Source organism: Cibotium barometz, chromosome 33 (assembly GCF_041138505.1).
Source record: "Cibotium barometz isolate CiBa-2024 chromosome 33, ASM4113850v1, whole genome shotgun sequence".
NCBI classification, from domain to species: Eukaryota; Viridiplantae; Streptophyta; class Polypodiopsida; order Cyatheales; family Cibotiaceae; genus Cibotium; species Cibotium barometz.
In genome coordinates, this window is record NC_141078.1 from 5,882,147 (window position 1) to 5,904,003 (window position 21,857).

Here is a 21,857-nt window from a genome sequence, read left to right on the forward strand (position 1 = left end):
AAATTTCTAAGAGGCAGTAGACTTCTCTATCAAAATAATCCTCTCATAAATTTTAGGAATAATCATTACACCTAGGAATAGGGACAATGTCTTAAATACAAAATTTTTAACACTCACTTCTTGGCTCGTGGCATTGTGTAGATTATAATCTTTGCCTTAGACAATTTGCTTAGGTATTGAGAGAGAGCTGTGTCTCAGCCACAATACTTCCTTTTATGCCGCTACAAGAATTCATCTTTGACTTCAAATGTACTCTGCAAAACAAAATAATTAAGGAAACATAAGTTTACATATCACATTCACACACACACACAGACACACAACACACACATACATAAAGAGAGAGAGAGAGAGAGAACCTGAGTCTCATCTATCACAAACAGTTGGTCTTGCCAAAGGTTAATAGAACTCTTAGTATCTTCTCCTACTCTATTCATCCACTCCTTTGTGGAGTCATTCAACTTATCAAAGCCATATTTAGCCTACAGCTCCATGAAGGTTTTATCGTCTGGCACAAATCCATCATCTTTAAACTTCTGTGCTTTGCCCAAACATATACTGAGACACTCTTTACTATTGTAATTTTCCTCCAATTCTAAGCCATCACTATCATCTTCCCTGAGACAAAACCACTACCCTCTTCTTAAAAATTGACAATAGCACATAAAGCAAAATCTTCCCTACTAAGACTGAAATATTCTGAATGTCAGACAGCAGTACATAACGTTTGTTATCGACAATGAATTCTGGCAGCATTGGCAATACTAGACCACACTGGTCCACTTTGAAGAGATATACATCTAGAGGTCTCTATATTAATGAGGTCTTAAGAGCAACAATATCATTAAACTTTGCCTCATGTACTAACTGTTATATGCACATTACGTGTGCATATACTAGGAGGCTAACCCACATTAGGCTTGTGAGCATGAGGGCATGGGAACAAGCTCTAGTGGAGCATGGGTTAGGACTAACCTTAAGGGTTAAGGTTAGGGTCAGGCATCCAATGGGAAATGGAGAGTCAAGAGTCACTTGAGGGCCCTCCTATATGATAGGGGCATGGGGCACACTAAAGGGAGGCTTGGAGGCTTAGGCTATGGTCTCTTGTGTAGAGGATCATATCTCCTCACTTACCATTTCACACTATAGCTACATGCTATTGGATTGAAGTTATACCTCTTGATGGTATGGGACATCAAGGTAATGGTATGATGTATTTCATTATATTTCATGTGTGCATCCCTTGGGCTCGGGAGTGGTCGAGTGGATGAGTTTATGATGAGTTTATGCATGATTTATGCGTGATTATGCATAACAATTATATAGAGAGATCTTAGGGTTTTAACAGTGGTATCGGAGCAATCTCTAGTTAATTGTTGTTTATTTTTCTTTTTTATTATAATTTTTGGTATTTTTTTAAAGTAAATTTTAATATTTACTAATAAAAATATTATTTTGTTGATTTGTGTTGATGATTTGCACATGGATTGTCGATATGGCGATTGGAATGCATATTATTACTATTCAATGGATGAATTGACGTTGCGGGGGAAATCCGTGAGTTTAATGCTATTTTTTTCTATTTTTATGGTTTAAAATAAGCATTAATAGAAATTTTAACAAAAGTACCACATATTTTACTGTGGATATTTTGGGTAGAATGGATTCCCTAAATTTTTAGAATTTTTAGGAGTTTTTTCTTAATTTTTTTTAAAAAAATTGAGCATTTTTATGGTTAAAAATATATTTTAATACATTTTTACCGGTTTTTCCGCGGGTATGCGATCAAACTTCTGCCAATTTTCTACTGAAATGTAGTAGGAGACAGCATGTTGATGCATGAAATGCTCTCCCATGTGCGTGGTGGGACCCTCTTCGCCTCTCAAATCTGATTTTTCTCGTCTATTTTCCTCCCGCCTATGTGAACTCCTTTTAATAGGGATTTTTTTAATTAAACATTAATCATATTTAATATTTAAGGAGAGGAGAGAGGGAGTCTCCTCTCCCTCTCAATTTGGCCCACGCGAGGGGGAGACAATAGCGCAGCCTGTGAGCAAAAACCCCCCCCTCCAAAAAAAAATTCATAAGCTTTTCAATAAAGCTTTTTAAGGTTTGGTTTTTTTTATTTTTTGTTAAAAAATGAGTTTTTTTAATTTAAAAAAAAAGAGTTTTTGAAATCCTTTCCAAAAAGCTTGGAAAAGACTGAAAAAAATTTGAGAAAATACGAGATTTGAAAAAATCCTTAAAATTGGTATTTTTAAAATATCAATGGTATTTGGCAAATCTAAATTTCTAAAAATTTTCTGGAAAAATATAGGTTTGGAATGCCATAAGATAGGTTTAGTGGAATTCAAAATTATCATATTTTGAGGCCCTATAAAAATTAGAAAAATATAGGTTTGGAATGCCATAAGATAGGTTTAGTGGAATTCAAAATTATCATATTTTGAGGCCCTATAAAATTAGAAAAATTTTGAAAAAAATCATGATAATTCTTTTTCTCAAGAATTTAATATTTTTTAGGGTTATTTAATGTTGAAGTATGTTTTCTCGTGCTGACATTAGATAAATGCGAGTTATTCGCATATTATTAATACGATTATACCTCGTATTAATAGTTATTTTTGTTTGGATTAATTCTAAACGATGTTTGCATGATTTTTTACCATTGTTTAGCCATTCTTTTTGGACATGTTCCTTAAGTTTTTCAATGATGGCTATAAGCTGTGTTCAAAGTGTGTCACATTTGACACTTTTCCATGATAATTTATTTTGAACTTATTTAAGTGTGGTTTGTGCTTAATTTCTTAAGCCTAAGATAACTTCTATCATAGGTCAGTTGATCGGTTGGTTTTGGTGGATTTTATTGGATATTTTCCAAGTTTTATTTGGACTCATCGGGTTCTGCCTAGATCACTTGTGTCAATGAGTGCTACACACATGTGTTTCACTTGCTTACTTTAGAGCTTTGCTTGAATGACACCATGTTCATATACTCCAGATTGATGAGTTGGCCACTAATTTTAATGCTTCTTTTGGCATGATTAATGATCATTAGATAGCATGCATTGATTTTTATGATCAACTATGGTTTTCATGGGTTTGAGGAACTTCTATGCTTTTATCCATGGTTTTATAAGGATCTTTTGATCTTTTGGGATAATATCATGTGCTTTGAAGGTAGCATTTGCCTTCGTTTTTTGCACTTAATTTGGAGTATATTGCTTGTACTCTTGTACATATTCCAACTCGGATACCTAGTTGCTTATGTATCTAGGTGAGTTATTTTTCTGCCCTAACTTTGTTGTTTATTAAGTAGTTATCATCAGAAAGGCGCCAATAATTCAAAATTATTTTTTAATGATGTACTCGAAAAGAGTTATTCCTTGATGTGGTCTCAGGAATATAGAGACAGGTTTTAATATGTGAAAGTCTAGGATAAGGCCATCTTATTCCTTTTATACATGATTTTATTCATATGTGAAAGTCTAGGATAAGGCCATCTTATTCCTTTTATACATGATTTTATTCATATTTCTTAGACGGCATAATAGGGAGTTTCAAATTGGTAAGGTATGTATGGGTGGTATCATGGTGGTATGGGACACTAACGATCCCTCACATATATTATCTTATGGGATAATTTGGACTTAAGATTGTTGCTTTGCTAACATCACTTGGCATGTTGACCTCAACATTCAAAGACAAACTCATTTTCTGAATTCATTTAAAGTTATTGTGTGGGCATTCTCTAGATAAAATTCTTTTATCTATAGCCTGCATGTATTATGAGTATAATCTCGTCGGCATTTTCACTTGTTGAAATCTCTTTCTTTAGAGTTCAACAAGTTTATCTTGTTGTGTTCGGATTAAGGAAATTTGGATTTTTCCTTTGTTGGCATTTCTTTCTCTAGTTTCGTATTTTAGGTGATTTATACAGTCAACCTAATGGTTTACGGATGGACATATGTGACTCATTGAGACGTTAATGACTCTCTATGCTGATATGGGTAACTCGGGACACCAATAATTCCATGACGAGTAGATGTAGGGTACATCGGGCCGCCGATGGATACCTAGTTCCTGCTGTTATAATGCCATGTTTTCTTATTTTTTTTCGAATGGTTTAGAATAAGGAAACTACTATGAGTATGAGTTCCTATGATCATCCGCAGACAGTCATATGGTGGGCAAACAGAGTGTATGAATCAGATTGTAGAGGACATGCTTCGTGCATATATCTATGAAAAAGCATCAAATTGGGAAAAATATCTTCCAATGATGGAATTTGTCTATAACAGTTTTAAATATACGGCTATTGGGAAAAATATCTTCCAATGATGGAATTTGCCTATACCAGTTTTAAACATACGGCTATTGGCTTTAGTCCGTTCATGCTTATGTATGGGTATCAACCCCCCACCAGGGCACCTATTGATGTTAGTCTTAAGGACATCAAGCTTGATGCATCGAGGGATTTCTTGCATGATATGCAGGAAATGCTGACCGAAGCTCGGGATTCTATCAGGAGTGCTCAAGATCGGGCACGGTTCTATGCTGGTAGAGGATGCTCAACTTGGTCTTTTGAACCATGAGCGTTGGTTTATTTTAATGTTCCTAAAGATTCTCAGACTTTGTCAATAGGAAAATACTCGAATTTATCTCCTAGACATTGTGGTCCATTTCGAGTTATACATCAGATTGGCACGGTTGCGTATGAATTTAAACTACCTCCACATGTTAAAGCTCATCCATTCTTTCATATCAATAGATTGAAAAGGAAACTGGGAGGTGAGGATAACACAGTTACTCCTCAAGAATGAAGTCGAAGAATTTTCCTATGTTCCACATGAGCCTGATAAGGTACTTGAATTCCGGGAAAGGAAACTTTGTAGTTGACTAATCCCTGAGCTTAAAATTAGGTGAAAAGATAGGGAAATAGAGGATTTGACTTGGGAGTCGGTTGATATTTTTCAGTTCAGTTCTCCTTCTTTTCATTGCAAGAGTGCAATGTTTTGAGAGAGGGAAAGTATGTTGTATGCACATTATATGTGCATATACTAGGAGGCTAACACACATTAGGCTTGTGAGCATGGGAACATGGGAACAAGCTCTAGTGGAGCAAGGGTTAGGACTAACCTTAAGGGTTAAGGTTAGGGTGAGGCATCCAAGGGTCACACATGGGAAATGGAGAGTCAAGAGTTGCTTATTGAGAGCCCTCCTATATAATAGGGGCATGGGGCACACTCAAGGGGGGCTTGGAGGCTTGGAGGCTTAGGCTATGGTCTCTTGTGTAGAGGATCATATCTACTCACTTACCATTTCACACTATAGCTACATGCTATTGGATTGAAGTTATACCTCTTGATGCTATGGGGCATCAAGGTAAAGGTATGATGTATTTCATTATATTTCATGTGTGCGTCCCTTGGGCTTGGGGGTGGTCGGTCGGGGGTGGATGAGTTTATGCCTGATTTATGCATGTTTATGCATAACAATTATCTAGAGAGATCTTAGGGTTTTAACACTAACTCAATCTCTTCCTCAAGTTCTGCCTCCTCCAGAAGGTAACTTATCTTCTTGGGGAATTTCATCTTAAATAGTACTTTCATACAGTAGTTCTTCACCCCTTTCAGGAAGCTTTTATAGAGGCATTGCAAGTAGCAGAGGAATCCAAATGGCTCATACAATAGCTTGCAGCAACTTAAGTGTGTGCAAGGTACACTAAGAAGGCTTGTAGGAAGATGGGAGTTCCTGGTACTTCTTGTATAGAAAATTGTTTGCCTTCTTGCTTAGTGCACAATCCAGAAAGTGCACATAAGCCTGATTGTTTAGCAACAACCTTCCTTTGGATACTAATTTTTCAAAACCATCCCTGTGTTTTGACACTCTACATGCTGGTCCAAAATTGAATCGACTTGCAAAGGCTTATTAAACATCTCAGCAATAATGTGAAAGTCTTCAGCAGCTCCCACGTTACAAACATAATCGAAAAGTTTCTCATCAATTAGCGCAAGATCATTACTCTCAAAAATTTCCTCCTTCTTTTCCTTCATGTCAGTGCTAAGACGTTGCTCCGTCTTCTTCTACTTCTTCCGCTTCGGCATCTCTTCATTAACCTCCATTGAGAAATCGCAATCCCTCTTCACAGAGAGACTCTAGGCAAGCAGGTCGCTTAGAAAGAGACACCAGACTAAGAACACCTGCTTTCTCCTGTTCATATGCCTCCATATCCTTGTCTTTTTGAATGGGGTTCCTCATCACTATGATCCTTTACAAAGTAAAGGGGGTAACTTGATTCTCTCGGCTCCACAGTTGGAAACCCTCGGCTCCACAGTTGGAAACCCTTGATCTTCTATATGTCCTCTCACAATCTGTGGCTCATCTACCCTTGCCATAACCTTTGCAGGGTCATCCTCAGTAGTAAAGTCAATAGATCTTTTCTTTGTTCTCATCAACATCTTTGCAGAGTGCTCATCCGCATGTCGCTCCTACCTGCCCCCCACAGCACTAAACTCAGGATCCAGCGCAGTGACTCCCCGCTTAAGTTTTCTCTAGGGTTCTAATAATAAGACACTGGCATGAATTAGAAAAGGAGAGAAACTCCTCCTTATATTTGTGCAATTTGGTGCGATAAAGCAACTCCATTACCCTTACAAGAGCCATATCGCGCCAAACTGCAAAAAATTCTCTCTCTCTCTCTCTCTCTCTCTCTCTCTCTCTCTCTCTCTCTCTCTCTCTCTCTCTCTCTCTCTCTCTCTTTGTGGATGTACTGTATTTGTGTGTTTGTGTTGTATATATTTCTACGTGTGTGTTAGTGCGTGCGTGCATGTGTGTGTGTGTGTGTGTGTGTGTGTGTGTGTGTGTGTGTGTGTGTGTGTGATATAAGTGTAGATGTATGTGTGTGTATGTGTGAGCAATTTGGCGGTGCAATAAAGCACCTCCATTACCCTTACAAGAGCCATATCACGCCCAAACTACACAAACTCTCTCTCTCTCTCTCTCTCTCTCTCTCTCTCTCTCTCTCTCTCTGTTGTGAGTGTACTGTATGTGTGTCTATGTTGTATATGGTTCTCTCTATGTGTGTGTGTGTGTGTGTGTGTGTGTGTGTGTGTGTGTGTGTGTGTGAGAGAGAGAGAGAGAGAGACAGAAATAGATTGTCTATTTTGCTTTTGCTACTCTAGTCTTTCCTCCATTGCTTCGATCAGGAATGGCCATATGTAACTTTTTCCATGCTTCATATTTCTCTGGTTGTTGTAATAGTAGTTCTCCATTTTCATTTCATGGTGCAGAGAGGAATTTCCTTGCTTTTGAGCCGCCAAAGCAAGGCTTGCATGGTACATTGCCGCTTGCTCTGGACTTTTTTTCATCCTTCTTCATTTCTACCTGGCCTCAATGTAAACCCATCCCAAATAATACTTCTTCCACCCTTTTACATGTTTCTTGGGCATCAGAAGCTAGCTGCATTTTATAAGAAAAACACACATATTCATAAACCAATTTGGGCATCAAAAGTTGGCTGCATTTTATAAGAAAAACACACATATTCATAAACCGATTTGGGCATCAGAAGCTAGCTGCATTTTATAAGAAAAACATACATATTCATAAACCAATTTGGGCATCAGAAGCTGGCTGCATTTTATAAGAAAAACACACATATTCATAAACCAATTTGTCTATGATCCTCACTAGTGCATTCAAAGTGCAAAAGTGTACTCTTGTCAAGGGGATGTCAAGAATAGGATCCCACTTAGGATATACTCGTACCATTTGGCCCCCATGGCAAACAAATTGATCACGTGTAGGACACCCTTCTCTGCCTATTTCTTCCCATTCTTTCTTCCCATTCTTTACCTTTCTTTCTAAACCGCATACAATATATGTAAGGAAATTCTGCATTTACTGCATTTGACACACCAAACATGCACTTCAAAGTTTTGAGATCTCCAGCAAGGTGCCATTCCCCTTGATACTCACTATAACCTTCCACGTGCAAACTTTCACCATGATTTTGACGTTGCACTGTATTAGATATCTTTGTCAAGTTAAAGAAAATCTTCAAAATCTTATAATCTTCCTTTGGTACTTTAAATGCAGCAAGCCACCAAATTTCATTCTCAGACTATACACTAAAGTAATCAGGATGACCAGGCAAGATGATAGGATCCCGTGCTCTATTCATGAGAGTTAGATTAACACGTTCTAACTTCTGACCTTTGATAACCTCACTTTCATCAAGCTTCAAAATAAAATTTAGCTTGCCTCCACATTCTGCATTGTAAAATTTTACCATTAGAGATTGTAACTTGCATACATCTAATATAGAATTGTTATTTTTGTGCAAGACAAACGGCACTTCCTTTGACCCATACTTGCATACATGTCTGTGACATAAGTGCACTGGCTTACCAATTTATTGTTCCACCTTACTCTTTAATGATTGTCGTGCTTGCGCCACATGAAATGGTTTAGGAAGAGGTAATACCCTTTTCTTTTGCAACACTTTAATGATTGTCGTGCTTGCGCCACATGAAATGGTCTAGGAAGAGGTAATACCCTTTTCTTTTGCAACACTTTTTTAAACCTTGTATCTAAATGTTTATCATACCATAAGACTGAGAACTTATTCCTACCTTATAACGTATTCCTTGCATATCATTTGATGTGAAGTAATCACTTACTTCTTGTAAGTATTGTATGATAACTTCATCACCAACAACTGACTTAAACTTTGGGCATTGAAGCACGGACTTCACCATATCTAAGTGCCTTTTCAATTCCTTGATTCACTTTATTTTCTAGATTGCTAAACATCTTTTGCAAGTTATCATGTTGTGCATAGATTCTTCGCCTGTATTGTCCACATATCTTTGCCAATATATGCATAGGTTTATATGACCTTTAGTGTTCACGTACCTCCCGTGTCGTTGTGGGCCCATAAGTGACAATCTTCTCTAGCATTGGACTCTTCATCTTCTTATTGCTAGCCTGTAAATCATTAATCTTGTTAATCAAATAGGCATTTTGCATTACCATGTCAGGCATAGCATCTTGCAAAACATTGTTCTCTTCTTGTTTTGCCAATAATGATCTAATAAGTTTCGTGATCTGTTGTGCAAAAACATGGGCTTGGGTTGCAAGTCTCCAAGTATAACTCTGCATTACCCTCACAAACATACTTGACAAATGATGTTAGTCCTAAGAATTGGGGAGATTGTTGTGTAATAGGATCAGGTGGATATATAGACCCATCAACCCAAAGATCTATATGTTTTTTCCCTGCTAGTCTGTGTAATTGCATCACCGATGGATTCATCATTGAAACCTCAATTCTCTTGTACAATGGGACATACTCTTCATCTAGCTAGAAGTGTATGCTTCTCTTCTTAGAGCTTCTTGCTTCCTAAAACATCAAAAAACTAGAAACACTTAGATACATCACTATCTCCATTGAGTACAATCAATGCCTACAAGAAAACTCACACAAAATTTCATGATTATTAACACATATGTGTAACTTAACACCAACTTTAACACATATTATTATTATTAACCAAAATTAATACACATATTATTATTATTAACCAACAATAAAATATATCTTACTATTAACTTTATTATTTACGAATAGTAATGCACATAATCAATAGGAAAACATAACTTATAGAACTCCATTGAGCATAACCAACATCAAAACATTGCTAACCTCCATTTTTATTCTCTGTTGCTTCTCTGTTGCTTCTCTGTGTTGTATCTTTGTTGCTTCTCTCCTTAATAGCAGGATTAATGAAGCAAAAAATGGTTTGTTGGCTCCAAGAAAATGGCACCACGAAATCAAATCACTCTTCATTCTCTAACTTTGTAGTGAAGAAGTGCAATAGAACAGGAGGAAAATACAAACAGTTTCCTATAGCCTATGAGCCCTATGCCTAATATAGCCCAAGTCCCCTCCAAAAGTACACATGTAAATGACCCTAAGCCCAAGTTCCTAGGCCCCATTCCCTATGTGCATGTGCAACCAAATCTACTTCATTACAAAACATTCCCTCCTACAATGATTTCTTCCTCGAAATCGAAGGTTGTTCGTGCACAAAATAAATACAAAGGCTATATATAATGAACCAAATACATGACCAAATGTCACCATCGCAGAGCACCAATACCAATACATGAAGTTTATGGTGGATATTTTTGTAGGATGGATTCCCTGAATTTCTAGAAATTTTAGAAATTTTTCCTAATTTTTTAGAAATTTTTTGAGCATTTTTTTGATTTAAAATGTATTTTTATACATTTTTTGCGGGTTTTTCCGCGGGAATGCGATCAAATTTCTGTCAATTTCTACTGAAATTCAGTAGGGGACAGCGTGTTGATGCATGAGATGCTCTCCCGTGTACGTGGGACTCTCTCCGCCTCTCAAATCTAATTTTTCTTTCTCTTTTCCGGGAGAAAATCTCTTTAAAATGATTTTTTAACATTAATCATAATTACTTATGATTAAGATATGTTAATTAAAAAGCTTAATTAAAGATTAAGCTAATCTCTCTCTGATTAAGAGAGAGAGAGAGAGAGAGAGAGAAGAGATTGGAGGAGAGATGGAAATGGTGAGGAAAGGGAGGAGAGAGGAGAGGAGAGAGTCCTCTCTCTCTCATTCTCCATGCGTAGGCGACGAGACGGGAGGGGGGGGGGCTGCGCACAGCAGCCGGCGGAAAAAAACGCCCCCCCCCCTAAAAAATCAAAATCACTAAATAAGTTAATAAAAGCTTATTTATTTATTTATTTATTTATTTATTTATTTTTAAAAAAATGAGTTTTTTATTTTAAAAAAAGAGCTTTTTGATATTTTTCAAGAAAAAAGCTTGGAAAAAAAGCCTGAAAAATACAGAAAAATTTGGGATTTGAGGGAAAAAAATCTCTGAAAATTTTTTGGAAATTTCTTCTTGAAAATTCTTGGCTTTTGATCTTCCGGAAAACCTGTGGCTTTCCGTTTTCCCGAAACCCTTTGGCTTTCCGAATTCCGGAAAAACTTTTGACCTTCCGTATTCCGGAAACCTTTGACCTTTCACATTCCGATTTTTTTTTGTCTTTTCATTTTCCCAAAACTTTTGGCTTTCCACATTCCGGGAAAACCGTTGGAATTCCGAAATTTTTTGACCGTTCGTATTCTAAATGCGTTCAGGGTAATTTAAAAATTTTAATAAAAATCTTGAAAATTAGTGGAAAATTAGACAAAGGTTATTTTAAATTTCGGAAAAATGTGGGGTTGGTGTTTGGCATGTGGTGTATCCATTCGGGCGCCCGTGACCATTCAAATTCCTTTAAAATTATATTTTTTGACCCAAAAAATTAGAAAAATCCATTAAAATTAAAAAATTTTCATTGGATTTGAGAATTGTCGAGCGGAATTGGAAATTTAGTGAACGATGGGATTCTCAGGGAAAATTAGGAAATTTCTAGAAATTATTTTTAGAAATCCTAAAAATTGGTATTTTTAAAATATCAATTGTATTTTGGCAAAAAATTAGAAAAAAAATCATGATAATTCTTTTTCTCGAGAATTTAATATTTTCGAGGGTTATTTAATGTTGAAGTACATTTTCTCGTGCTGACATTAGATAGATGCGGGTTATTCGCATATTTTATTAATACGATTATACATCGTATTAATGGATATTTATGTTTGAATTAATTCTAAACGATGTATTCATGATTTTTTACCATTGTTTAGCCATTCTTTTTGGACATGTTCCTTAATTTCTTTTGATGGCTATAATTTTCATTCAAAGTATGTTTCACCTTTGACATTTTTCCATGATAATTTATTTTGGCACTTATTATTAAAGTGTGGATTGTGCTTAATTCTTAAGCCTAAGACAAACTCTATCATGGGTTAGTTGATCGGTTTATTTTGGTGGATTTTTATTGGATGTTTTCCAAGTTTTATATGGACTCATCAGGTTTTGCCTAGATCACTTATGTCTAGGGTTTTCTTATTGAGTGCTACACACGTGTTTCACTTTTTTACTTTGGAGTTTTATTTGAACAACACAACGTTCATATACTCCGGATTGATGAGTTGGCCACCAATTTTAATGCTTCTTTTGGCATGATTAATGTCCATTAGATGGTATGCATTGATTCTTATGATCAACTATGGTTTTTATGGATTCGAGAAGCTTCTATGCTTTTATCCATGGTTTTATAAGGATCTTTTGATCTTTTGAATAATTACATGTGCTTTGAAGGTATTACTTGCCTTCGTTTTTTGCACATAATTTTGGAGTATATTTCTTGTACTCTTGTGTATATTCCAACTCGGATACCTAGTTGCTTATATATCTAGGTGAGTTATTTTTCTATCCTAACTTTATTGTGTTTTGGATAGTTATCATTAGAAAGGCACCAATAATTCAATTTCTTTTCTAATGATGTACTCTCAGAAGGAGTTATTCCTTGATGTAGTCTCAAGTATATAGAGACAGGTTTAGTATGTGAAAGTCTGGATAAGGCCATCTTATTCCTTTTATACAATATTTTATTCATATTTCCTAGACAGCATACTAGGGAGTTTCAAATTGTTAAGGTATGTATGGGTGGTATCATGGTGGAATGGGACGCTAGGGATCCCTCACATATATTATCTTATGGGATAATTTGGGCTCAAGATTGTTGCTTTGCTTACATCACTTAGCATGTTGACCTCAACATTCAAAGACAATCTTATTTTCTAAATTCACTAGAAGTTATAGTGTGGGCATTCTCTAGATAAACTTCTTTTATCTATAACCTACATGTTGTGATGAGGGCAACGGCATTTTCACTTGTTGAAATCTCTTTCTTTACAGTTCAAACAAGTTTATCTTGTTGTATTCGGATAAGGAAATTTGGATTCTTCCTTTGTTGGCATTTCTTTCTCTAGTTCCGTACTTTAGGTGATTTACACAATCAACCTGATAGGTTTACGGATGGACATATGTAACTCATCGAGACGTTGATGACTCTCTATGTTGATATGGGTAACTCGAGACGTCGATTATTCCATATGCAGATGTGGGTATGTCGGGGCGCCGATAAATCCCTGGTTTCTGCCATGTTTTCCTACTTTATTCCGAATGGTTTACAACGAGGAAGTTACTTTGAATGTGAATTTCTCTTATCATCCGCAGTCTGATGGGGCAAACAGAGTGTATGAATCAGATTGTTGAGTATATGCTTCGTGCATATGTCTCTAGAAAATCATCATATTGGGAAAATATCTTCCAATGTTGGAATTTACCTATACCAGTTTTAAATTTACGGCTATTATTTTTTAGTCCGTGCATACTTATGTATGGGTATTAACCCAGGGCACCTATTGATGTCGGTCTTAAGGACATCGAGCTTGATGCATCGAGGGATTTCTTGCGAGATGTGGAGGAATTGCTGACCGAAGCTCAGGAGTGCTCATGATAGGGCACGGTTTTATGTTGATAGGGGACGCTCATCTCGGTCTTTTGAACCAGGAGCGTTGGTTTATTTTAATGTTCCTAAAGATTTTCAAACTTTGTCAATGGGAAAATGCTCGAATTTATCTCCTAGATATTGTGGTCCATTTCGAGTTATACATCGGATTGACACGATTGCGTATGAACTAAAACTATCTCCAATTATTAGAGTTCATCCAGTCTTTCATATCCATAGATTGAAAGGAAAACTGGGAGGTGAGGATAACACAGTTACTCCTCAAGAACTCGTTGAAGTCGATGAATTATCCTATGTTCCACATGAACCTGATAAGGTACTTGAATTCAGGGAAAGGAAACTTTCTAGTTGACTAATCCTTGAGGTTAAAATAAGGTGGAAAGATAGGGAAATTGAGAATTCGACTTGGGAGTCGGTTGAGATTGTTCAGCGTAGTTCTCCTTCTTTTCATTGCAAGAGTGCAATGTTTTGAGAGAGGGGAAGTATGTTATATGTACATTATGTGTGCTATGTTATATACACATTATGTGTGCATATACTAGGAGGCTAACCCACATTAGGCTTGTGAGCATGGGAGCATGGGAACAAGCTCTAGTGGAGCATGGGTTAGGACTAACCTTAAGGGTTAAGGTTAGGGTCAGGCATCCAAGGGTTACACATGAGGAATGGAAAGTCAAGAGTCACTTGAGGACCCTCCTATATAATAGGGGCATGGAGGCTAGGAAGCTTGAGGCTTATGCTATGGTCTCTTGTGTAGGGATCCATATCTACTCATCTACCATTTCACACTATAGCTACATGCTATTGGATTGGAGTTATACCTCTTGATGGTATGGGACATCAAGGTAGAGGTATGATGTATTTCATTTATTATTCATGTGTGCATCCCTTGGGCTCGTCGGGGGTGGTTGGGTGGCTTGATTTATGCATTCAGTTATGCATAACAATTATCTAGAGAGATCTTAGGGTTTTAACAAAGGTCATCCTCTCATAAACATGGTCCATCTCCATCAATGACTCCCCTATGTGACCTAAATCCTATGATAAATCTATCTTCAATAGTATACGATATAAGAAGATGTCTAGATCAAATATGCAAATCTATCTTCAATAGTATACGATATGATAAATCTATCTTCAATAGTATACGATATAAGACGATGTCTAGATCAAATATGCAAATCTCTCAAGATCTATATCATATGATCTACTATAGATATGATCATCATCCTCACAATCTCTAAAATCATCATCATCATCATGGTATGCATCCATCAATGGAATCCATGTATAACCTATATCCAAAGATAGGTCAATCTCTCTAATCACTGGATTTAAGAAAATGCCCAAATCAAATACAAAGCTCTCTAGATCCATATGCACAATTCTACCTCTCTTACGAGGTCTAATCTGAAAAAATCATCACTACTCTTATGCACTATCCCTGACTGCTCAAATACATGAACTCTATCCAAATAAATACTGCTAGGAATGTTATCAATACCAAGAGTAGTGGTCCTATTACCAATATCTCTACAAATAGAAATCCTTAAAAAATAGCTTGATGCGTCTAATGCTAGTAACTCATGCCTATGCTCATAGGCGTCTTCGTGACTTGTATGTAGAGTATCATCATCTATGACATCTCCAAGGCCTCCAAGGTCATCCTCTCATAAACATGGTCCAGCTCCATCAATGACTTCCCTATGTGACCTAAATCCTATGATAAATCTATCTTCAATAGTATACGATATAAGAAGATGTCTAGATCAAATAAGCAAATCTCTCAGGATCTATATCATATGATCTACTATAGATATGATCATCATCCTCACAATCTCTAAAATCATCATCATCATCATGGTATGCATCCATCAATGGAATCCATGTCTAACCTATATCCAAAGATAGGTCAATCTCTCTAATCACTGGATTTAGGAAAATGCCCAAATCAAATACAAAGCTCTCTAGATCCATATGCACAATTCTACCTCTCTTACGAGGTCTAATCTGAAAAAATCATCACTACTCTCATGCACTATCCCCCCTGACTGCTTAAATACATGAACTCTATCCAAATAAATACTGCTAAGAATGCTATCAATACCAAGAGTAGTGGTCCTATTACCAATATTTCCACAAATCGAAATCCTTAAAAATTAGCTTGATGCATCTAATGCTAGTAACTCATGCCTATGCTCATAGGCGTCTTCGTGACTTGTATGTAGAGTATCACTATCTCAAGTGTGCTAATGGATACACCCATCCCAAATGCGCTAATGGATGCATCACTAATCAAATGCGCTAATGGATGCATCACTAATCAAATGCACACAATCCTCTGGAATGTCACCACGTAGAATATCCTCATGATGATCCGCATGAAAGATGATAGGCATAAAAGTGTTGATGCTCGATATGCTTGCCATCTCTTCCCTCGAGGTCATGCCCACATGATCTAACTCACACACAACCCTCTCGCTATCACTATCACACACATCATCATCATGTGCATATGATTTAGTGGCATCATGTGCACGTGTATCACTATCATCATGTGTATGTGCATGCGATACATCAATATCATCATGTGTGTGTACAATACATCACCATCATAATACAATGAATGAGTCAGTCTAAGTAAATGAGAATCAATAAGATGATGGTTAGTCAATGTCGTGGGTGAGTCGTAGAAGCTATCAAGGCCCATGCGAACACCACTGTGATAGTGACGAAAGTGGAAGCATGCTCGATACACGTCCTCCAAGGATCCAATCTTGTCATGTCATAACTCACAAAATGTATCCCATGAATTATCACTATGATCATCATCACCCATATAATCATCTATAGTCGTAGCATGAACATCATAATCATCCTTGATGGAATGCTATGGGATCAAACCCATACTTGCATGCATGCCACTCCTCCCAGAAGTGCTGGTATGTGCAAAGGGCCCCAAATCGATCAATGAAATCTAGGTAGGCCACATAGCTTCTTGTCTGATCCCATACAAAGGAATGGAGAGATGCACACATGTACATAGCTATGTGCTCATTAGAATAACATGATTATGATGCCTGCTCATCCAAGCTAAACATACAATCATGATATGCATATAGCTCTCTTGCATGGGATACATACACAATGCTGCACATCGATGCCATACAAATATCCAAAATATGAGGCGTGTGTGAATAAACTCACAAAAACCTTAAACGTACGAACAATGTACCAAGATCTCACACAATGCACGTGAATAATCCCCAATGTCCCACACGTGGCATGTCAACACGCTCCATAAGAAGAATCACAAAAATCTTCCAAATGTGTGAGAAGAGCCCACAATGTGCTAAGTGTGTGAATAAGGCCCACAATACACCAATGCACGTGAACAAGCACTAATAAAAGCACGAAATCATGTGACACCTCCCCTATGGTCGGTGTGTGTGTGTGTGTGTGTGTCCAGCACTCCAAAACCTCAAAAGACTGTGTATGTTGTCAAGCCCTGAATTTTTTTAAAAAAATGGTGTGTGCGCGCGCGCGTGTGTGTGTGTGTGTCCAGCACTCAAAAAACCTCAAAAGACTGTGTATGTTAAGCCCTGAATTTTTAAAAAAAATGATAGTTCTTTTAGTTTTGTTGTTGCGCTGGGCTGATGCTTGATTCGAGAGGCGAGGATCTGTAGAAGCTAATGGCAACGTCTGGGTCTGCTCACTGTGCGCTGATGGCGTTGCACCGTCTTGCCCGATTTGTTTTCGTTGTTGCTTAACATTGTTTGCTGCACGCTCAGGGCGATGCGCTGTAGTGCTGTGCACTGAAAATGCTCCTGCCTTGGTTGAGCTTTGCAAGCAAAGGCGATGTAGCCTGGTTCAGCAAAGTGTCAGGAGATGGGATGGTATTAATTAGATATCCAAAGAGTTTAGAGTAATCTTTGATGTGTTTTCCAGACATGTCCCAAAGAAAAGGCTCTGGTAGAGTCGATGGAAGTACCAACAAGGACCTGGAAAAAAAACCTTAACTGCACTAAAATCTGTCCAAAATTGCGTAATTTGAAAACTCTGCAGAGCAATCTGGATTTTCTGCACCACAATCTTCTTCTTGCAATACTTCTCCAAGAACTCAAGATTTGAGAATCTAAGATTTGATTTTGAAAAAATTTGACCTTACGAATTAATATTTAAAATTGTAAACACTCTAAGCAAATAGTGAAAGAAAATCACTCAATATTGGATTATTAAAATCTCTGCAAACCTTAATTTCAAAAATTAAAAAAGTTTCAAAAATCAAGATCAAGAAGGTCAAGAAATCTAACATTAAAATTAGGGTTTTGAAAACAGTAATTAATATAAATTTAATATAATTAACATGAGTTTCATTACTAATCATATCAAAACAAAAAAATTAATAAATCTAAACACTTTATAAAAATCAATTTTATAAATGATTAACACTAATCTTGATCAAGAAAATACATTTCAAAAAAATTGAATTAACAGTAATCCAAAAATAATTATCACTAATCAAAATCAAAAAAACCGCATTCTAAAAATTAGATTAAAAATAATCCAAAAATAATGATCATCTAATCACTCTCTATGCAAAAATCTAAGCCAAGAGCTTTGATACCAATGCAAGAAACTAGAGTTGACCACTCAAAGCATGGAATGACAACATGGGTGTGAGTCACTATCCTAAGGCAATAGCCAAGAAGGCCAGCATAATGAGCACCAAGAAGACACAGATGTCTATAGAGTGACAATGATTAAAAAGGTACAATGCCTATGAGTCCTATGCCTAATATAGCCCAAGGCTCTCCCAAAAGTACACATGTAAATGACCCTAAGTCCAAGTGCCTAGGCCCCATTCCCCATGTGTATGTGCAACCAAATCTACTTCATTACATCCCCCTTCATCAAGTTGGCCATCTATTGTCCGTCTGTAAGAAAGAGCCCACAACTTGCTGAAAATGGCCCTTTCTACCATTGCTTTTTCACATACGTGAGGCTAGGAGATTGTCTGCTGGCCACCATGCCAAAGGCCCATTTTGTGGCTCTTGGGCACCCCATATAGGAGCCTTGCTTATGGCTAGCCCTAAGGCTTGCCAAAGCCTAAGATACCTAATGCTTCTACCTTAGGATAACCTAAATGCTATGTGCTATGTTCTCCAAGTGGGTTGACACATAGCGACACCTACGTAGCTTGTGCTTGACGTGTCCATGGACTAGGGCTCACAGTGGGGTCACGACGTACGACATATAGATCCTAAAAAGGTCCTACTAATGTACGATGGTTTGGAACCAAAAGTGAGCTCATTTTACTTCAAGCTGACATATGAGGAAGACTCCCTGTCAGTTTCTACATGCGTGCAGCAAAGGGTTGTTGAACTAGAAGCAGTGAGCCTTTGCATTAGTCTAAGAAAATAAATTACCATTCAAAAAAGCATAGCTTGCCATAAGGGCATCATGTTGGAAATGAAGTAAAGCTGGGTAACTGACCCAAGAAATGACAATGTAAATGGCATGAGAAGCAATCGGAATAAAACAAATGCATGCACATTCCGTAACGCAGCATGTTCCATAAGAAATGGTCATACAAGTTCCTAACCAAAAATAACTGCCAAAATGCATTAATAATTCTTGCAGTTAGGTCTACAACACACTTTTAATTCTGAACATAGAGCAGGTCAATGTATCATATGTACAGAAAAGATAACTAGTCCATAGTAAGAGGGAGCGTCAAACACCCACATCCCCGAAACTTAGCAGTCCCCACTGTTTTCAAGATTATCTGCTGAGCACCTTCCAAAAGCTCTACAACTTCAGAGAAGGTTGGCCTCACTTCTGGGTTTGAATCCCAGCAATGTGTCATTATGTGTGCAAGGGCTGGGGGACAATCTAGTGGAACTTCCGGCCTCGCACCCTTGTTTACGACAGCAAATGCCGCTTGGACTGCAGTCATGTTTTGAAAAGGAAGATTTCCAGTTATAAGCTCCCAAAGAACTATACCAAAGCTGTATACGTCCACCTTACTGTTGTAAGTCCGACGCTGTATCATTTCCCTGCAAAGAAACCAAGGGTAAAGAAACAAAAGCCAAGAAAACTCAGTGATAATGGCCTTTGAGAATACCTCATGTTGCAACACACAAGTTATGCCCCATACATAAAGCTAGCATATGCATATTAACAAAACCCGACCACAGCTAGAACAGAATGAGAACAAAAGGCCATAATGTGACCCTTTCAAGGAAGGAAAGATCGCCCCTGAGTGCACGTTGAGTCAAATCGCATGTTCAAATATCCAAGTCCGTACACCAAGGACATGAATGTACCTTCCTAGTGTAAACTTCCATAGCCATTGGAGTGTTGGGTTTAGAGAATGCATGGGTGCGCTTGCATGTGCTTGTGCTTAGAAAGGTGCAGTAACATTCCTAGCAGGCCTATTGCCATGATTAAAGCTGGCTGGTCCAGATTAGCTGAGTCACATGGCGGCTGCTTTCTGGCTTCTTGTCTCTTTCCCTGACTCCTATGCATGCTTTGGTTGACTGTCTTGAATGATTAGGATCATCACCAAAAAGTTACTAGGGTTTCAACCTGACATATAAGGTTTAACGAAGGGAAGTCGAGTGATGGTTATATATAACCAGAGCAGTTGAAAGACTTGGGTCACCACCTCAGAGATTGACGCAATTTCAAAAACATGGCATTGAACATACGTAAGGGTTGCAAAAAAAAGCACACCTCTATGAGTACTCCATACTGTGTTGAGGCATTATTTTAGGTATTCAGATCTTAAGTACAAATAGGATTACTCACTGTCGCAGGCCAAGATCTTTTAGACATAACCACAGGTATCCTTATAGCAATGGCATGACAGCTATAACATGACCAAGACATGAGAAGACAATTGAGGCTTGAGCATTGCTATGTCATAGTGCCAAGAGAGCATTGTATTCCTACATACAGGTGCAGAAAAGATAATTTCAGTAGGACTTACGGTGCCATCCAGCGATAGGTTCCAGTCTCTGGTGTCATGCCTTCAGTCTGCACCTCAATCCTTGCAACTCCGAAATCTGCTATTTTGATAGACTTGTCCGTAATCAAAAGGTTATCTGACTTGAGATCTCTGTGTATAACCCCAAAACTATGCAGATATTCCATCCCACGAGCAATATCAAGAGCATATTTCACGGCGAGCCTCAAGGGTATTGATCGTCGCCTTGCAAGAAACATCCTCAGTGACCCCCCCTTGGCATACTCAGTGACTATACACCAGACCATGGACTTTCTACAAGAGCCGATAAACCGCACCACATTCTCGTGTCTGAGGGTTGCAAGCATGGTGACCTCCTTGGCAAACTGATTCTCTAGGATCTGAGCTCTCTCTAGATTGTTCTCAGGCCTTTCAAGGATCTTGACTGCGACATCCTCGCCATTGTATGTGCCTCTGTAGAGCTTACCGAAGGCACCCTGTGCAAATGCAGGCCCCATGTTGAGCCTGCGAAGATCGATGGTCCATCCATCATAACCTTCAAGCCCTTCTGTACAGAACCTGTCATCGAGAAGCGCACTTGAGAGGGCATCTTCTGTGAGTCTATGTGTTAAACTGTTGTTATTATGCACCATGCTGTGATCTTCGTAGGTCCCCGCCCTGGACCTAGAATTGTTGTCCGCAATGAGCATTGTTGTGGTGGAGTTGTTTGATCCGACGCTGCTGTACCCTCCATAGCTAGTCTGGTAGCTGTCCACAGACATGCCGGACACTTCTGCCAATCTGAGGTAGTCTCGCTCCGTGAAGATCTTAAATGGTCCATCAAGGCCCGCCATGCTTGGCTGCATCTCGCCCCTTCGTCTGCAAAACCCTAATTCTGAACCCTGAGAAACCCTCAATTAAAGCTATGAGTAAGCCCTCAGAAACAGCTCTGAGAGGCCCTAGGTGATCCACTCTGAAGCTCGGAGGAAACCCTAACTCCGAGCACTGAGTAAAACCTAATCCTGAGCTCTGAGCAAGCTATTTTCCGCGATCGAGCACCCAGAAAGAGGGCCGGCAGTCCTGGGTAGGCAGGCAGTCTCCACCTAAGAACAGAGCTGATTGCTAGAATTTCGTAATCCGAAATGGTCTCTCTCAGACGGCAGCTTCCATGGCAAGAGATGTCCCTTCACATGAGCCTGTACCCAGTTCCCAGGAGGGCGCCTTTACACGCATAATCGTTGTGCGCTATCTAGGGGCTGTTCTCGCCATCTTGTAATCAACACTAAGAGGCTGTTCTCACGATTGACCGAACTGGTTGACACCACATCCCAAATCTTCTCACCCCAACGTGTAATGGAGATGGCTTAACAATTTCGCTGTTCCGATTTGGCCAGTCGTTGGCGACGAATGGGCAACGACTAAT

General features: G+C 38.2%; 1 protein-coding gene across 1 annotated transcript; it reads right to left on the reverse strand.

Moving 5' to 3' along the window:
* Positions 1–19,065: 19,065 nt before the first annotated feature.
* On the reverse strand, positions 19,066–21,653 carry LOC147619223 (serine/threonine-protein kinase STY13-like). Its single transcript, XM_086772864.1, has 2 exons — positions 20,459–21,653; positions 19,066–19,523 (listed from the first exon to the last, which is right to left on the reverse strand). The coding sequence occupies exons 1-2, from the start codon at positions 21,298–21,300 to the stop codon at positions 19,178–19,180; spliced, it is 1,188 nt and encodes a 395-aa protein (XP_086628990.1). The 5' UTR covers positions 21,301–21,653; the 3' UTR covers positions 19,066–19,177.
* Between the last annotated feature and the right edge of the window lie 204 nt (positions 21,654–21,857).